This window comes from Phacochoerus africanus, chromosome 5, assembly GCF_016906955.1.
Source record: "Phacochoerus africanus isolate WHEZ1 chromosome 5, ROS_Pafr_v1, whole genome shotgun sequence".
NCBI lineage: Eukaryota > Metazoa > Chordata > Mammalia > Artiodactyla > Suidae > Phacochoerus > Phacochoerus africanus.
In genome coordinates, this window is record NC_062548.1 from 10,275,165 (window position 1) to 10,292,020 (window position 16,856).

Sequence of the window (16,856 nt, forward strand, 5' to 3'; positions counted from 1 at the left end):
ATAATGTAAATATAACCAGAAATGTAACAAGGGCATTTGATACTCATCCACTTTTCTTTCTGAAATATTGCCGTGGATTCAGAACCCTGAATTCCAACCAGATGTATTTCTGGAGTATTACACAGGTCATATATATTTCACTTTTTTGGTTCAAACCCAGGGGATCCACACGATAATTAGATTGAGAACATCTGCACCAAATCCAAACCATTTCCCTGATCCTTCCTTGAGCCTCCCCCACGGGAGGGATTTTTTTTTTTTAAGCCCCTGCACATTTTATTTGCCTAGTCCCCTTTAGGGCAATTCTGAGGTCTCGCCTGCCTTGCCACCTCACAAATAGGAGAAGAGGGCAGACGTACCCTCAACTGCGGGATAGGGGAGGAACCTTTAGATGTGGCATTTCGTCGGGACAGGAATCGCCAGGGGTGGCAATGCCGTTTCCCGCCAGGGGCCAGGCTCTGGGACGGGGCGTGGCCAGGCGCGGGGCGCGCGGGTGGGCACGTGCGCAGGGACCCGAGGACGCGAGTGTCGGGGCTCCGCTGCCCTCTACCGGGCGCATCGGTCCGAGCTGCAGCGCGGCCGCCGGCCGACGGCGCGCGCGGGCTCGGGCGCCCCACACCGAGGCCGCCTTCAGCGGCCCTGGGTCGGGAGTGCCCTTCCTGGCGCCGTGTCACTGCTTCTGGGACCAAGGCTCCCGGCGCCCGCGCGCTCCCACCCACCTGCTTCCTGCCCCTGCTGCGGGTCCCGGCTGCCGCCGGGACGCCCAGGGAACACCCCCACCCCTTCGGACCTAGGGAGGCGAGCGTTGTCGAAACCGAAGCGCCTGGTCGCCAGTGTGAGACCTAGGGGCACGTGTGTTCTCCAATTCTTGGGGACTTTCATTTCTAGTCCCTTCAGTCAGAAATGCTGAATATACAACGATCGGCGTTAAATCCTCCAACTCAGTTGAAAAGCAATTGTATACCCCCACGAACATGTTTTATTTTGTATTCCATACAGCTTTTATTGACATATAATTTTTAAGATTAAGGAATTTGGGGATTTGTTTTAACTAATTACACGGTAAATGAAGTTCGGGAGGATAAAAGTACGCTATTCCTACTGCAAACTCAAACTCACACGTGTGTATAATCAATTAAAAATGACGATCATAAAGTGTGTGCTTTTTGCCAGGTTTCTGCGAAGAAAGATCTCAAAAGAGAATTGACTTTGGGGTTTGTATTTTAGTATTTCAGCAAACTAGGGACCATGCGTTTTGTTATAAGCGTACCCACACTTTCCAAGTTGGGTACCCAAATCGCTGTGTGTGAACTACAGGAAGTTTCTAGGGCTGTTCCGCTGAAGCGGTGCGGGGGGGATACAGAACTGGGCTCCAGGACTTTTCCTGTCCTGTCCTAAGCTGGCGCAAATCGAGCAGATAGGGGCCATTCAGACCCCCTGGCCGCCGGGGGTGCGGTGCGGCGCGGCGCGGGGACCGCGCGGCCACTGTGCAGGAAATTAACGTGTGCAGCGACACGGGGGTCAGGGCTGCGTCCCCCCGGCTCCAGTGCCCCCAACATGAAAGGCCGTTCCAGGCTGGCTCGGTCTCTGAGTCCGGCTGGGGCTCGGGGAGAGGGTGTGCGGCAGCGGCCGGCCAGCGCGCCCCGCACCCGCGCCGCAGCGGTGGGCCGGGTCTGTGCGGGGTCTGGGCTCGGGCAGGTGGTCGCGGCGGCTCCTCGCGCTCCGTGCCCCGCGGAAGAGCGGGCGAAAGCGGCGCGGCGCCGGCAGCCAACGGCCGCCCGCTCCCAGCCGAGGGCCGCCGGCGACCGCGACCCCCGGGCGCCCGAAAACCGCCCCAGGTGAGCCGGGCCCGGGGCCTCCCGCGGGGGCCCGGGGCGCCCCTCCCGCCGCCCTCCAGCGCCCCCTCGGGGCCGGGCCGGCAGCCGCCGCCCGCGCGGGCCGGGGGGCTCGGAGGGGCGGGGGTCGCGGGCCTGGCGGCGGGCGCCGGCGGGAGCGGGCAGGGGCCGCGCGCGGGAGGCCCGGCGGCGGCCGCCGCGCCCTCGGGCTCCGACTCCGGCTCCGGCTCGGGCTCGCCATGGCTGCGGCGGCGCCGTGAGGAGGAGTCCGCGTCCTCCGTGGCGGCGGCGGCGGCCGGCTCCAGGCCGGGTTTTGGCGCCGCCCGCCTGCTGCCTCCTGGCGGCTCCTGAACTCCAGCCCCCTCTCTATCAGCCTCTCACTCCGTCTCAATATGTCTCAAGATGGCGGCCAATGTGGGATCGATGTTTCAATATTGGAAGCGCTTTGATTTACAGCAGCTGCAGGTCAGGCTTCTCCTCGCTCGGCCTCTCGCCCGGGGGTGGGGGCTGCGGGCGGTCGCGGCCTCCCCCGGGGCCCCGGGCTGCCCGGCCGCCGGGGGGCCGCGGCGGCGGGGAGGAGGGGGGTGCCGGGGAAAGCGGGGCCGAGTCGGGGACAAGTCCCTCTCGCTCCCCGGCCCCCATTGATAACTCGCTTGATCGGAAATTGATCCTCTTTGTTCAATTCATCGATCAGCCCAAGATGGCGCCGGGAGCCGCCGCCGCCACCGCTGCCCCCGGTGTCGGCCCCCACCCCGGGCGCCCCCCCGGCCCTGCGCCGCCGCCGCCACCGCCGCCGCCGCCGCCGCGGGACCCGGTGAGGGGGCTGTCCGCTGCGTGCCCTCTGGGTGCTCGTCTCGAGCGGGTATGCGTGTCTGCGTCTTCGTGTCTTCTTCTGTCGTCTTTCTGCTTGCGCCTGGATTTTTCTGCGTGCCCGGCGGCGGCGCCCGGCCGCGCGCCCCGCGCCCCCGGCCCGCCGTATTCCCCGGGAAAGTTTGTGGGGAGTTGCTGTGGGGGTGAAGCGCCTGCCTCTCCAGGAGGAGCCGCCGCCGCCACTGCCGCCGGCGCGGCGGAGCTGGGGCTGGTGGCGCTGTGGTGCCGCCGGCTCGGGGGAGGGTCAGAGCGGCCACCGGCGGCGGCGGCGGCGCGGCCCGGCTCCGGCCAGGCGGGCGGGTGGCCGGGCGGGCGGGCGTCCGCGCTCCCCGGCCCCGGCCGGCCCGGGCCCGGGCCGCCGCCCCCGGCTGTCAGCCGGCCGGGACGTGCGCCGCCGCTCCCGCGTGCGGCGTGGGGCTCCCAGCGCGGAGCCCGGGGTTTGTTTACGTCCGGGCGGGCGCCCCGGGGCCACCCGCAGCCCCCGCAGCAGCCCCTATCTTTTGTGTGCCTGCAGGAGCGGCGCGGACCGGCCCTCCGGGGCCGGGTGCCCGGGTAGGGGTGCTTTGGGGAAACTTGCGGCGGAAGGCCGGCGCCCCGCGCGTGGATCCTGGGGGTCGGGGCGCCCCGCGGGCGGGGGTGCGTGTGCCTAGAGGAGGGCTACAACTTTCCCCGAGTGGAGGCCCGGCTCTGCGCCCCGGCGCGCAGTCTATCTGGGCCGGGGGCGCTTGCTCCCCGCCGCCTCTCCGGGTGGTCCTCGCCTCGCGCCCGGGGGCTCCCGCGGCCCCCAGTGACCCACCCCCGTCTCTCCGATCGTCTCCTCCGGGGCCCTGCCCTCCCAGTAGGGTCCGCGGGCGCGATGGAGCGCGCGGCAGGTCCACTCCGAAATGCCTACTCCGATCCGGCTCGTGAAAGCAAAGCCCCGGGGGCCCCGCTGGACTGTGGCGTGCGGGGCTGTGGTCTGAGCGCCGAGCCCCGGGCGCCGAGGGGGGCTCATGCTGGTGCTCCCCATCCGGCGCCCGAGCCGCTGCGGTGCCCAGGGGGCGCGTTCCTGCCTGCCATCCCTCATCCAGAGGAACGGCGCGCCCTCGGGGTCCGCCCGGGACCTGCCAGCTCCGGGCTCGCGGCGCCTGGACAGCCCCGGGACTCTGCCAGGTGGATGTTGTGCGTAGTCGAAGCCGAGTTGAAGGTGAGCGGCGTGTGGGCCAGAAGCTCCGGGAGCGCTGGCCGTGGGGGGGTGGGGGTGGGGGTGGGCGTGGGGGGGATGCCTGTGGTTTCCAAGGGCCCAGGGCGGCCTGGCGCCCCAGAAGGGGCCCTCAGCGACCCCCAGGGACGGCTCTTGCTCCCAACTCTAAGGTGTGCTTGAAGGCACCCTTGAGCGAACTTTCCCAGCCAGGGGACTGGTGATAGTGGCCTACAGTACTTTGAGGAGCGAAGCAAATGAACTCCAGATGCGGGCTTGTATGAAATGAAGCGGGTTGGATTAAAACGTATATAAACGGAGGCTGACAACTTTAATTGTATATGCTTGTTTTCTGCTCTTGCCTACGTAAGAGCAATAAAGCAGACTCATAGTCGTTATGAAATTTCTTCGAGTTTTTCGCTTAACTAGGAAGAAGACTATGTGAAATATGTATTTCCGATAAGATTAAAACTTAAAGGAGTTTGAGTGTTTATTGACTAAAATAGATTACTCCAAAGTGTCTATTGTGTAAATTAGATTCCTGAATGTAATGAACACAGCCGAATGGCATTTTTGATAAATTGGTCTACCCTGTTTTAGTAAAAATAGCTCCCTTTTACCATAATTTAATTCCTGTGCTTACTGCAAAACCCGTTGTGGAGTTTTGAGAGACAAACCTTAATTTTTTTTTTCTCTTGTTTTCTTAAATGTGACATTGTAGCTTAACACCAAAGCGGTTTCTTTTTTAAGCATCTTGGCAAAACTGCCTGGGAACAGGGTTTGGTTTCTGGGGAGTTATTAGATTTTATGAACTCTTTGACACCCCCGACCCGCCCCCCCTCCCTTAGTGATTAGTCTTCAGGGTAGCTTGAGGACATTGAAGGGTGTAGCTTTAGGTTTCCATTGAAAGATTCCCTGTTAGTTCGTGTGAGTGAACTTTCAGAGGTTGATCTGGAGTTGCAAAAATCGCTTTTCTGAGCATGGTTCTCTTTCCTGAGCAGCCATTGGCTTTTGATGGTAGGTAACGATTTGTCCTTTAGATGGTTTCCTATTGCCGCTTCATTGCAGTTTTGAAAACCTCCCGTTGACTGTGGAATGCCAAAGTTCCAGAAGGCTAAACTGCTTCTTTCTCTGGGCCCTGAAGAGGCCTTTTGAGCTGATACCTAGTTTATCGTCATCTCTGGTCCCACAGATAGTAAGCGAGCCAATGGGACTGCAGTTTGAGAAGAGAGAAGTCATTCGCTTCTGACTCTTCTCCTCTTTGCCCAGCCCCTTACGCTGAGATCGGGTTGCCTGCAGAGCCCAGGGCGGGCCGTAGCATTGCCCCCTGAGGGTCCAGAGGCTGGGTCTGGGCGGGTTCAGGTGAGATGAGGCGCTTGTGCCCCCCCTCCCCCACCCTCTGGGAGCTGAACTCCTGTCCCTCTGCTCATTCAGGCTTGAAGCTGTCTTGGGACGTGGAGTGAGTGCCCAGGAAGAGAGTTTCTGAAGATTGAGCTCTATTTTGTTTCCTTTTTAGCCCCAAAGTATTGTGGCATGGGAGCTTCATTGCTCTGGCCTTGCTAAGACTAGTTGGACAAGTTTTTATCCTATCCCAGACTTGTAAAAACCCAGGCTTTTTTTTTTTTTTTTTTTTTAAATAAGAAAAACGCCATTGTATAAATTTGCCTTTTAAACACACATTTGGAAAGAGGGCACTTTCTAAAACCAGCTCCTGTAACTCTGTATGTTAGGGTGGCTTTTTGCCAGGGCTCAGCTTCCCTCTGGGGCATGATGCCCCGAAGTGATGACTGGTGCTCCCCTGCAGAAGTAATCTTTAAACATTGTCCTCTTTTTCAAAGTCAAAGTAAGAAAACAACTTCGTTTTTGCTCCAAGTCCATTTTCTAGTTGCTTTTGTTTTGGATTCTCCTGTTACAGACCAGGGTATGTTACCAGCCGTCCAGGACTGGTTCCTGTACAAAGTATATTATTTTGATTAAAACATGTATCTCTTCTAGGAGCCTTGATAAAATAGTAAAAAACGGAGGGGTTCCACACAGCTGCTGCGGTCTTTGTTTTCTTGGTTCTCTTAGTATCAGTGTCTTTGAGCCGGGGTGCAGCGAGGAGGTCATTATCATGTGATTAGAGTTTTTCTTTTTTTTTTTTGTAGGAAACTGTGTAGGGTTTTGGGTTTGTTTGGTTTGCTTTTTTTAAAAAAGGTGTTAAGTCAGTGAAGGGATTGAGCTATGCAGCACCTCCTGGCCCAGTTGGGTCTGTAGAGGCCCCCCCTCTGCTTCACCACTTTTGCCCATCTCCTGCCAGTAGTTAGTTAGCTACCTGAGAGGCCTGGATCTGGACAGACGGCCAGCCCCCTCAGGAATCCCCGTCCCCTGATCCACTGAGCTAACCTTAAAAATGCTGTCTGCTGTCCTTTAGTGCCTGTTGGAACAACCCTCTGCCATGTTGTATGCAATTAAAACAAACCCACCAGGGTTTATGCGGGGCTGTAGTTTAGGAACCCCACCCCCCACCCCCCACCCCCATGCAGCTCCAGGTCTACCTGGAGCCGTGAGCAATCTAAATTCCCGAGGCCGTGCTCACGGTCTGTGCCCTAGGACAGAAAACAAGGCTTCAGGTAGAAAATCCACATGCGTTTCAGCTCTTTTATAAAAAAGCACAAGGAACACCAACAAGCGAAATGAGGGAAGGACACATTTGTTAGAGGAAGAAGTAGTGCCTTTTTAAAAAGAGAAATCCATCCTGTGAAAAAGCTTCCAGAGCTAGGCCAGATTCCTACCACTCCTCGCCTTTTGCTGTTGACACGTTTGGCCTCATGGAAGTGTCAGAGATTTAAAAGACAGGTGTATCTGATGGACTGTAACACAAACGCTGACTCAAAGTTACCATCATGTTAAATATATAGGATCCCATGTGATTTTATAAATTACTTAAACACCTAGTTTCAGTTACTTAAGTGTATTAAATATGTAAAACATGATACATGTATATACACACGTATGTGAAGTAGCTTTCCCTGTGAAAGGTCTGATTTTTGCAAGTAATTGTCAAAGATAGACATTTGTGTATTTCATTCTTTTGTTTTGTCTGAAGCTCTGCATTATGGCTGCAGAGAGATAGTTTTGGTTTTAGCTAAAATTCCCCTGCCTCTGATTGTTTAAACCAGACCCTTAATCTTATTTTAACATACTTAAAATGTTCAAAAAACCCGGAAGAATTGTTTTGTATAAGTAGCAAGTGAATGTAGTTTAAACACTCCAGCAATTCTGGTATCTAATTGGAAACAGGTGGAATTCTTGGAATCCTGTGTTTGAATCTTATTATAGCAAAGCACAGAGACACTTCTTACTTAGGGCCATTCATTTCGTCGAAGCTCTTTGAAGAGGGGCCCCCTGACCTCTCGTTGCGCCCCACTACTGTTTTCCTGGATGTGCCAGGCGTGCTGGGCGTTTTGGGGACTGGTCGCCTGTGTATGCTCAGCCACTCAAGAGCACCGTGCATGTGTGGATCATGGATGAAGAAGGGAACTTTAATGGCACAATTAGATGCGATTTAATGTCGGTATTATATAACTAATATAGCAAAAAGTTATGAATTCATTTGAGGTTTCTGATTTCCTAAACATTTGTTGACATGAGGGTTGGGTACATTTTATTATACCCTGATCAAGATTTGGAATTCAGAAAAAACTACTCTCCCTAAGTTCATTGAGAGATATACCCTTAAATAGCACCCACATCAACCACCCAGCCACCCAACCAACCAAACCAGAAAAAACAGGTTAGGGGGACATTTCAGTCAGACGTTAATGGTGGGGCCCTATGAATGAGTGAGGTCATTTTTCCTCTTTTACTTTTCAAAGCCAGCTCATAGCCTCTGTATGTTGAAGAACCGTTTCGGTTGGTGTTGAGGTGCTGATTTGGATGGAGCTGTTGGTCCTGTCGGAGTTTTGGGTTTGCTGAGCTGTAACGAGTCCTGCTTTTCAGCTGTGTTCTGAGCAAGTGGGTAGAAGAGAAGAAACGGCCTTTGGCCGCTGGGAGGTGTTCCTGCAGGGACGTACATGGGGTTGGGGGGCTGTGGCATCACCCCCATTTGTACCATGGCTTGAAGCAGCCTCAGAGCACCTGGGCTCACGCACCTGGGCTGTGACTTGAAGAGTGTGTGACACAGTTCAACGTAATGAGGGGAGCAGCTCTTTCAGAGAGATGTCTCATTTGTTGCAAAACCCATCAAGACCCTTTCCTTTGACGAGTAAACAACTCTCTAATAAAAATAATTCTAATTCATGCTGTAATTAAGTTCTGATAGGATGATGTCACCGTGCAAAATAAATGTTGTCAGTTTCTTCACTGGAATCTGAAGACGTTTCCTTTGCTCGGCCCCAGGGTGGGGAAGGGGGCGCCCTGGGCAGGTGGCAGACTCTTTGGGTTTGGTGGCGCCCTGGGCCGGGGGCCACCAGGGAGGTGCCCCAGATGCTATTAGCAGGATCCCTCCGCAGAGCCCTTCCCCTGCCCTGGCCTCGGGAACACCTCCCTCCGGACAGGTGCCTGGAAAAGAATGGGCTTGGGAGTGGGGTTCCTCCCGAGACCGCAGAGCGCCTGGAAGAGCCGGGTGGGAGATGCACGGGAAGCCGACTGGGTTCTGCTTCCGTCCTTGAGGCCCTTGTGGAGGTGAGTTGGGAACCCGAGTTGTGCGATCTACGCCTTTTATAAGACGCAGGAGGCCGTGGTGGGGGTCACTGGGTCTTGCCTGTGGCCCACTCAGTGAGTTGACGGTTGAAATCCTGGATCCTTCTGGCGGTGATTTATGAAGCTGATGTTGGAAGAAATTACCAGGGCTCTCGCTCTGAAGCTTGTTCTTTCGCAGCCTTACCCTGACTGTGCCAGCATGGGCCTGCTTTCTCAGAGACATCTTTCTCTCTGACTGTGTTTATCAAGTAAGTTGAAGCAGTTAACATTTTTTTTTTTTTTTAAGTTATGCACAGTTGTGAGGTGTCCTGAGTTTGGTTAAGGGAAAAACAAATTGACAAATTAGCTCTTTCTTAAGTGAACATTGTGAAATTGTGAGAAATAGAATGCCATTCCTACTGTCATTAAAATTTTATTTGGGTGTTGACAGCTTTCTGCTCGTTGTAAGACGTTCAGATCCTGTCCACCCAGCTGTAAAAAGCCAAAAGCAAAACAAAAAACACCCAACTAGCTCAAAAGCTTCTATCCAGTTTCCCCCTAAAAGCAAGACAGTCTTTCTTAACATTGGGTCTTTTCCCCTCATAAATTGTTAATATTTTATTTTCTAACGTAGTTTTATGTTTTTAAGGCAAAAAGGAATATGAACTCATTTTATTTGTCTTGGTTCAGTTGTTATTTGGGACCTGCAAGCGCCTTTGGTTTATTGCCACCGTTCCCTTGGATTTTTTAGGGGAGAAATGGCTGTTTAGATGAAAATAATTTGATTTAAAGCTAGTAAGTGACACCAAAGGTGCATCGCTGTCATCTCTGGAAGAGCCTGGAGCTGCAAACAGAAGCGAGGCCCTGGGGCTGTCGGCAAAGGAGGGGGCTGCTTCGGAGCTGCCCTCGGCCTGGGCACTGCCAGCCCTGGCGCCCGCTGCCACCCTGCTCGCCACTTCTTGTCCCTCCTCTGAGCTCCTGCCCTGCCAAGCCTGTCCTCTCCTTTGTTGTGAAAACGTTTTTTTTTTTTTTTTTTTAAAGTATTTGTGGAAATCCATTATTTTGAGATTCTTGGAAGAGAGAGACTATGTAAATGAAAATTAAAAATAAAATTCTTGCTGGAGGGAATTGTACATTTAATTTTTTGATTAGGTTTGGAAAAGCCTTTTTTCCCCTTAGCCTGAAAATAAGAATGTTCTGTTGCTCCTGTCGCCGTTTTTGCTTCATTCTGAAAGGTGTGGCAGATAATGGTGAAACGTGTTCTTTATTTTCTGTTTTTCTCCATGATAGTTGACCTAGAACTTGAACCCATGCAGCTCTGTGTACAGTGAATTATTTCTGTTTCACATTGTTCTGCTCTGCCCTCGCTGAGCGTGTAGATAGCAGCTGCCCGTAGAACACAAACCTTTTAAAGGAGAACAGATTTTGAGTCACCGACATGTAGAAATTTACAGCTAAAATTATAAGTAGCCCTGCAAATAAATTTCCATCTTCCCTTCCTGCTCCCGCAGCAGAGGTGTTGTAAGTCCTATGTTTTTGAAATAGAAAACTGTGAGAATAGGCGCATTCATGTAGACCAGTGTAGAAGCCTGACTTTGCTGGAATTGCTTCATTTCACTTGTACCTCGGTTCGTCGTTTACATAACACTGCACTGTCACATCCCTCAGCCAAGTAGGAGACAAGGTCAGGTTTGGTGTCAAGCTTTTCTGCTCCATAGGCGTGTGTGAGACCCAAAAGCCCGGCAGGAAGCCCAGGCTGCTGCCAAGGCACCCTGTGCAGGTGACCTGGTCCGCCAGGGACCCCGCGGTCGTGGGCAGGCACAGAGGACCAGGGAGATGGCCAGGGCCTGGCCAGCACTCACCTTGGAGAGCAGCGTGATGCAGTCAAGGAGTCATCACCTGGAGCCACCCACCCTGGGTTGGGGGAGCCGGAGGGCCTGCCCTGTCACCTCTGTTCCCCGACCCTTCCTCAGCCCTGGCCCCCCCACCCTGCACTGAAGTGGGGTTGGAAGACGAAGGGTATTGCCAGTTACAGCTGAGTGTCACTGTCAGGAGAAGTCAGAAGTGGTTTGCGATGGTTGTACGTTGCTCTGTGTTGGTGTGTAATTATGCTGTCACTTTAAAACACACTGATACTTTAATAAATCTTGTGTGTGTATGCAGTTAGTTTTGGGGGCTGCTTGTTATGTGTGAGAGCCAAATCTTTTGAACACACAAAAGCTGAGAGTGTAGCCTTTGCTTGTTTTGAAATTGTCTGCTTGAAGCAAGTCGCAATCCATTATAGATGTGGCTGCCAGATGAGTCTTCCCAAATCATTGATTTCATCACGTCCTTCTCCTTAAACACCCACAGTGGCTCACGTTGGCACAGGATGGAGACCACGCTCCTTGGGCCAGCGGACCGAGTTCCCGATGGCTCTCTCCACCTCGCCTGAACCTTTTCCCTTTTCCCTTAGGAGGGGCCTGGATTCATGCTCCCTGGGGAAGCTCCCTCTCCTCCCTCTGCTGTCTGAGTAGCCAGCTTTGCTTATGTATGCCCTCTTCATTTTCACCAATGCCGCCACTGCCGTGGGGATGCGGGTGGCAGAGCCGAGGTGCCCACCCCGGGGGAGCGGGCAGCCTGGGGTGGGCAGAGGTGGCCCGGGTGGCCGGGATGTGGCTGTGACAGCGGAGGGCCGTGGAGGAAGGGCGTCCAGATCAAGCTGGAGGGAAAGCTAGAGCTGAGTTCCATGCCCTTGGGGACGTGTGGGAGTGGACCTCCCAGTGGAATAGTGGCGGGGGAGGGGGGGGCGGTGGCCGCTGAGACCTCTCCTTGAAGCCCTGGTTCCCTGCTTTTGCTGTTTCCGGTGGACCCCACAGGGCACCCACCTGGCTTCCCACTGTCCTTCGCAGGCAGGCTCCTGTCCTTCACCTGACCTTGCCCTTCACCCTGCCCTCTGTGTGGCCCTCACCCCCGTTCTTGGTGCCCAGTGAGTCCTGCTGCATGAAAACCATGAGGGGCTCTTACAGGGGCAGGTCTGTGTCTTTCTGACTTAGGACTCCTTCAGCTAGTTAACTCAAGAGTGCACCCAGAATTCTTTTTAGGGTTGTAAGAGGTGGGTAGCTTATAATAGATTGGCTGTATTTTGAAAGCCCCTAATAGGTACATAGCGATATCACATGTACTTCTTTTTTTGTTCCCATTTATTAAGTCCTTCTTTGCAAAGTGACATATGCGTTGGTCAAAATACACATAATTGTATTTGTGGCACATAACACATAAAAAATTCTCATTTTTAAAAATAGCATTGGGCAGAACAATTCTTTGACAGAGATTTATTCTTTGACTCTGCTCACAGCCTGAATGGGAGGAAACGTCCCCATACGAATGGGGAAAGTTTTACCGATCAGAGCCCCATTGATGCAAGCGAAAGTGAGCAGAGAGAAACGCCGAGGCTTGGGGGGCAGTACCGGAGAAACATCTCCTGAGGCCTCGGCCTCCAGAAGCTGCCCCGTGCGTCTGGGCAAAGGCCCCTGACCCGCCCTGCCTTGGAGCAGTGGCCTTCATAGCCTGCGTGCTTTCTCTGCTTCTTCATTTACAAAGAAAGTACCTAGGGTATTTTTGTAGAGGTGACGTCACTGTCTGGCTGCAGGAGCATTTGCATGGATTTGGGGAAGTGAGGGCTGCCAGGACTTAAAGGGGGAGGCGGGGGGCTGAGAAGAGCCACCATCTGGGGGGGGGGGCATTCCGAGGGCTGATGGAGGGCAGGCCTGGCATCCACAGGGACCAGGACGGGGAAGAGGAGCCACCCCAGGTAGCGGAAGAGGAGGCGCTCCGTTTGCTGGGATGCGTGGGATTGAGGGGGACGGTGGGGATTCAGGGGCTGAGCCCTGGGGGAAAGGGCTGAAGCGTAGTGGAGAGGTTTGGTGTTGAAGTCGAGAAGATGGGCTGAAAGCCTGGCTTTGAAGCCTGTGGAGGACTTGTTTGTGCTTTGGCTGGTGTTTGAGAGTTAGGCATCATTTGCGGTGGGAAGGGCAAGAGAATTGATCTTAACTGGGGGACCCCTCCCCGCTTGTGTCTGAACTTCCCCCGTTCTGGAGCCGGGACTGTTGGGGTCCTTCAGTAAGTAGAAGGAGGGGCAGAGATGGAAAGCATCGCCGGTAGCATTGGCTTCCACATGTTGTAGCTGATTTTATGTCCACTGGTGACAAGACAGATGCTTTAAAAAATTCACACACACAGCATCAGCTCTCATTTCCTGAGTACTGACCCTGGGCAGGCGCTGGTTTGGGCTGTTGCTCTCTTTCCTCTCATCCACACTGCAGCCCCGTGGAGGAGCCCCGACCGGCTGGTGTCCCCTCCACACTTTCCCTGCAACCCCTGCTGTCCCCGAGAGTGGCTCCCCCCATGAAGCGGTGCGGTGGTTGTGATGAGGCTGCAGGGGGATCGGAAGGGCCCTCCGTCCACAGGCCACCCAGAATGAGCTTGGGGTGGGCGAGTCCTGTCGTGTGAACAGCTGGAGGGTGAATAAAGCCTGTGAGGTGCACGTGAAGGTAACTGGGTGACCGGTGGACAGACACCTTCTGGCCGAGGCCTCACTGGATCCAAGGAATTTTCTCGAGCCTCCCTGCCCTGAGACGTCTGTGTCGGCCCCCAGCCACAGGGCTCCAAAGAGCAGGGTTATTCAGCAGGTAGTGGATCCTCCCCCGGGGGTGAGCACACCCGATGGCAGGCGCCGCCCCATAGCTGGGGTGCAGCACGCAGGAACCTGGCCCTCCTGCTATCACCCGCCCTCCTCCTTGCCCCAGTTGTGCATCAAGCGCCTGTGTGGGGAGGGCTTTAGGGACATGGGAGGCAGGACAGGGGCCTGATGGTGGGGCCTGGGAGGGTGGGAAGGAGGGGGCGCAGGAGAGGCCCCGCTCTGTCTGGGGGCCTTCTGCCGGGAGCGCGCCTGGGGAGCAGGAGTCTAACTGGCCTGGCGCTGGGGCTGGGCAGCTCTTCCCTGTGAGATGCTCCTATTTGCATTTAAGCTCGTGACACCCAGGACGAAATCCCCCCCGTCTCAGCCCCTGGGAGTCTAGGCGCTTTAGCCACTGTGGTGACACCACCCGAAGAGCACGGCTCCTCGGGGTTCTGTTGGCAGTTGCAGGTGAAGACGGCGCCGGGCCATGTTGAGGGAGGCTGGCTCTGTCAGCGTCTTCAGGTGGGCATCTGTCCCCAAGAAGAAGCCTAGTCAGGTGACATCCCTTGTTCTCCTCAAGGAATTATCATGGAAAAGCTGAGTGTTTAGGCTCCTCCGGATTCGGATGGTTTTTTACATGCCGCATTTTTGGGTAATGCGGCCTGTTAGGGGATGAAATCATGCTTTTAGTGAGAACAGAGGCGCACTGGTCTGGGAACTAATGCAGCACGTTAGAGCGAGGTGGGTTGCTGTCTGTTTTCGGAACAACCCATCTTTTCTGTAGGCCTTTCATCCCCTCGTTTGTCGAGCGTGTCTCCGTGGTGCCTGACGTCCTGTTCTGGCCCCCGAGGTACCGAGAGGCGTGAGCGCCCGGCCCTGCTGGTCAGAACTTTGGGACACAGGGGGCACCCGCCTGTTGGGCCGGGGTGTCTGGTGTGCGCGGAGGGAGGACAGGGGACTGGAGGGAGGGGTCTGGGGCATCGTGCTCCCCGGACGTCCATCCCCTCCTATGGGCTGGGCCCTGGCCTCGCAGCCCCCCAGGGACCAGAGCAGCAGGAGGTCCCTGCTCCCAAGGAACTTAGACCCTCGCAGGGGAGACGGTGGACGTAGCAATGAGGACGTGACAGAGTGTAAGTGCCACGGCCCAGGCCCAGACGGCCGCTGTGCAAAGGCCTGCGGAGTCCCGGCTGTGTTCCGGGGCCCCAGAGACACTGCTGTCTCAGTGTGAGATGGACAGTCCAGAGCCCAGGTTTGTGTTTGGGAAGGATCCTTCCAGAAGCCCTATAGGGCACGCTGACCTGGTGTGAGGGATGGGGCCGGGGGTGGGGCGGGGGGAGGCCTAGTCCAGTGAGAGATGGGCAGGGACTGGGCTTGGCGAGAAGATGCCAGACTGAGAGCTCGTGGGTGAGGGAGAAGGAGGTGCCTGGGCCCTGGCATTTCCAGGGAGGCCCCTGGGGTCGCGGCGACTTGTGGCAGAGATGGGCCGAGTGAGTGGCTTTTGGACAGGCCACTGGGAGAGAGGCATCAGCAGAGGAGACTGAGGCGAGGGGAGGGGCAGGGAGCAGCGCCAGCAGGGAGAGGTGGTCTCCAGGGTCCTGGAGATGCTGAGCATCCAGCAGGCCCGTGTCACATGGTGCCTGGTGCTGGCCCTTCCATCAGCGGCCTGTGCACAGGGCCGCCAGGCTGGGCCCCACTGGTTTATTGAAAGCAGGTGGGGTGACGGGCGCCGCACTTGAGTGTTGGGTGTGACTCAGACATGCATGGAGTCAGCCTGGAGTTTCTTTATTCATCCCTATTTGCTTTTTGTCGGTAATCCTTTGTAATTCCCCTGTTTCATGATGTAATTTTAATGGAATTAAACTTGAAGACTTCAAAATTATGTAATTAATTACGTTCGGCTTCAGTTACAATGACTGATTTTAGCGTGATACCTGGTGGCAAGTCAGGTGCGTCCTGGTTGGGGCGGGGGCGCCTGCCAGCTCTCAGGACGGCCATTCTCTGCCACCGCTGCTGTCGCAGCTGCCCTTAGGCTGCCTTTAGGGTGCCTTCTGTCCCGCCCCACCACGGGCAGCACGGGTCCTATGAGCGTGGGGGGTGCAGAGGTGGGGGGCTGTTTAGGATGCAAAGGCTCAGACTCAAACTGGAAAGTGAGTCCGCGGGGAGGAGGCTGCAGGGGAGCCGAGGGCGCTGCGTCTGGTTCTTTTTTTTTTCTATTCTGAGATTAGGGAGGTTGCCTTTAAGTCAGTGTGAACACGACCTCGAGAGCGGGTAGACGTTTACAGGGAAAGGAAAAGATGCAGGAACCACTGGGGGTGAAAGGTTTAAAAACACCCTTGTGGGTATTGTTCAGGTGGCCAGCGTGCAGCTCCGGGACCAGTAAACTGCACCTCAGGCCCCAGGATGGCGCTTGGTGTTTGTGGGTGTCCTCTTTGCCTGGAGCGATGGTTTTATTTTGTGGGGTTTTTTTTGGGGGGGTGTCTTGCCGAGAAATCTTTAACCCAGTTGACCATTGCCCCTAAAGCTGGGCACTCCCTCTGATGGGGGGTGACAGCCCTTCCCGGAATGGGGACGTGTGTCCCCATGATGGTGCGGTCGGCCTCCCGCCCTGTCTCCTCACAGCCTTCGTCCCCAGATACCCTGCCATCCCGTTGTCCTCCAAGGAGGCTTCCTGGAAGGCCATGTGTGACCTTCGGTGGCCTGTGTCCTGTTTCTCTGAGATGCCTGCTATTTGCTTGAGAGGCTCAGAGCATCTTTTCAAGAGCTGATTATTACATCTCAAATTAGAGAGGTTTTCTAGATGCTCGTCTGTGAGTTTTCCTGCGCTTCCTGGTGCGCAGCATGAACCGTGCTGGCCAAGGCGTCCATCTCAGAAGCTCAGGCTGAGCGGAGATTGGGGTTAGGCCGTCAGGGTGCCCAGACGTCTTAAGGATTTCTGTTTTTTACGGGAGGCTGGGACTTGAAAACATTTGCACGTCTGGCACATTGGGGCGGGGAGGAGATGGCGCAGGCGGTTCTTGTTGAACATGCCGCCTGCTATCTTGACACTGTGCGTGATACTGCTGCTCTCTTACTTTGTATTTTTATTTTAAATTAATGTAAATTTTATTTTATTTTTTTTAGGCAAGAAATAGATTTATTAGGGTAGGACGCTTGTGAGAGATGCAAGCAGGCAGGCGAACAAAATTTAAAAAAACATTTTATTTTCTTTTTTGGCTATGCTCACAGCATGCAGACGTTCCCGGGCCAGGGATTGAACCTGCATCAGAGCAGTGACCCAAGCCAGTCAGTGACAACCCTTAACCTGTTGAGCTTCCAGGGAACTCCTGTTATTATTTTGTTAATGATAAAATTCACATAAAACTCAGAGTTTAACCTTTTTAGAGTGTACAATCCCTTGGTTTTGGGTCTATTCAGTGTTGGGCAGCCATCACCACAGCCTCATTCCAGGACTCTTCCAGCCCCCCCAACAAGAACCCCATACCTGTTAGCAGTCCCCATACCTGTTAGCAGTCGCCACCCCCCCATCGGCCCCACGGCCCCCAAGCTCTATGTAACCCTCAGTCCACTTCCTGTGTGAGCTTGGATATTCCTGTCTCCATGCTGCGTAGTTCACCTGGGAACAGATTCCTGCAGTAGGTGCGTGGCTTTC

At 55.0% G+C, this 16,856-nt stretch overlaps 1 protein-coding gene across 11 annotated transcripts in view; it reads left to right on the forward strand.

Moving 5' to 3' along the window:
- The first annotated feature begins 2,072 nt into the window (after positions 1-2,072).
- CUX1 (cut like homeobox 1) overlaps positions 2,073-16,856 on the forward strand; it is a 352,629-nt gene continuing 337,845 nt past the window's right edge. For 3 of the 11 annotated variants that reach the window (XM_047779766.1, XM_047779769.1, XM_047779770.1), the window contains exon 1: positions 3,094-3,891. In XM_047779766.1, coding sequence (XP_047635722.1) covers positions 3,562-3,891 — 330 coding nt within the window. In that variant the 5' untranslated portion in view covers positions 3,094-3,561. Of the gene's footprint in view, positions 2,301-3,089; positions 3,892-16,856 lie in introns of those variants that run through there. The other 8 variants (XM_047779763.1, XM_047779768.1, XM_047779765.1 and 5 more) reach the window with 7 other exon arrangements.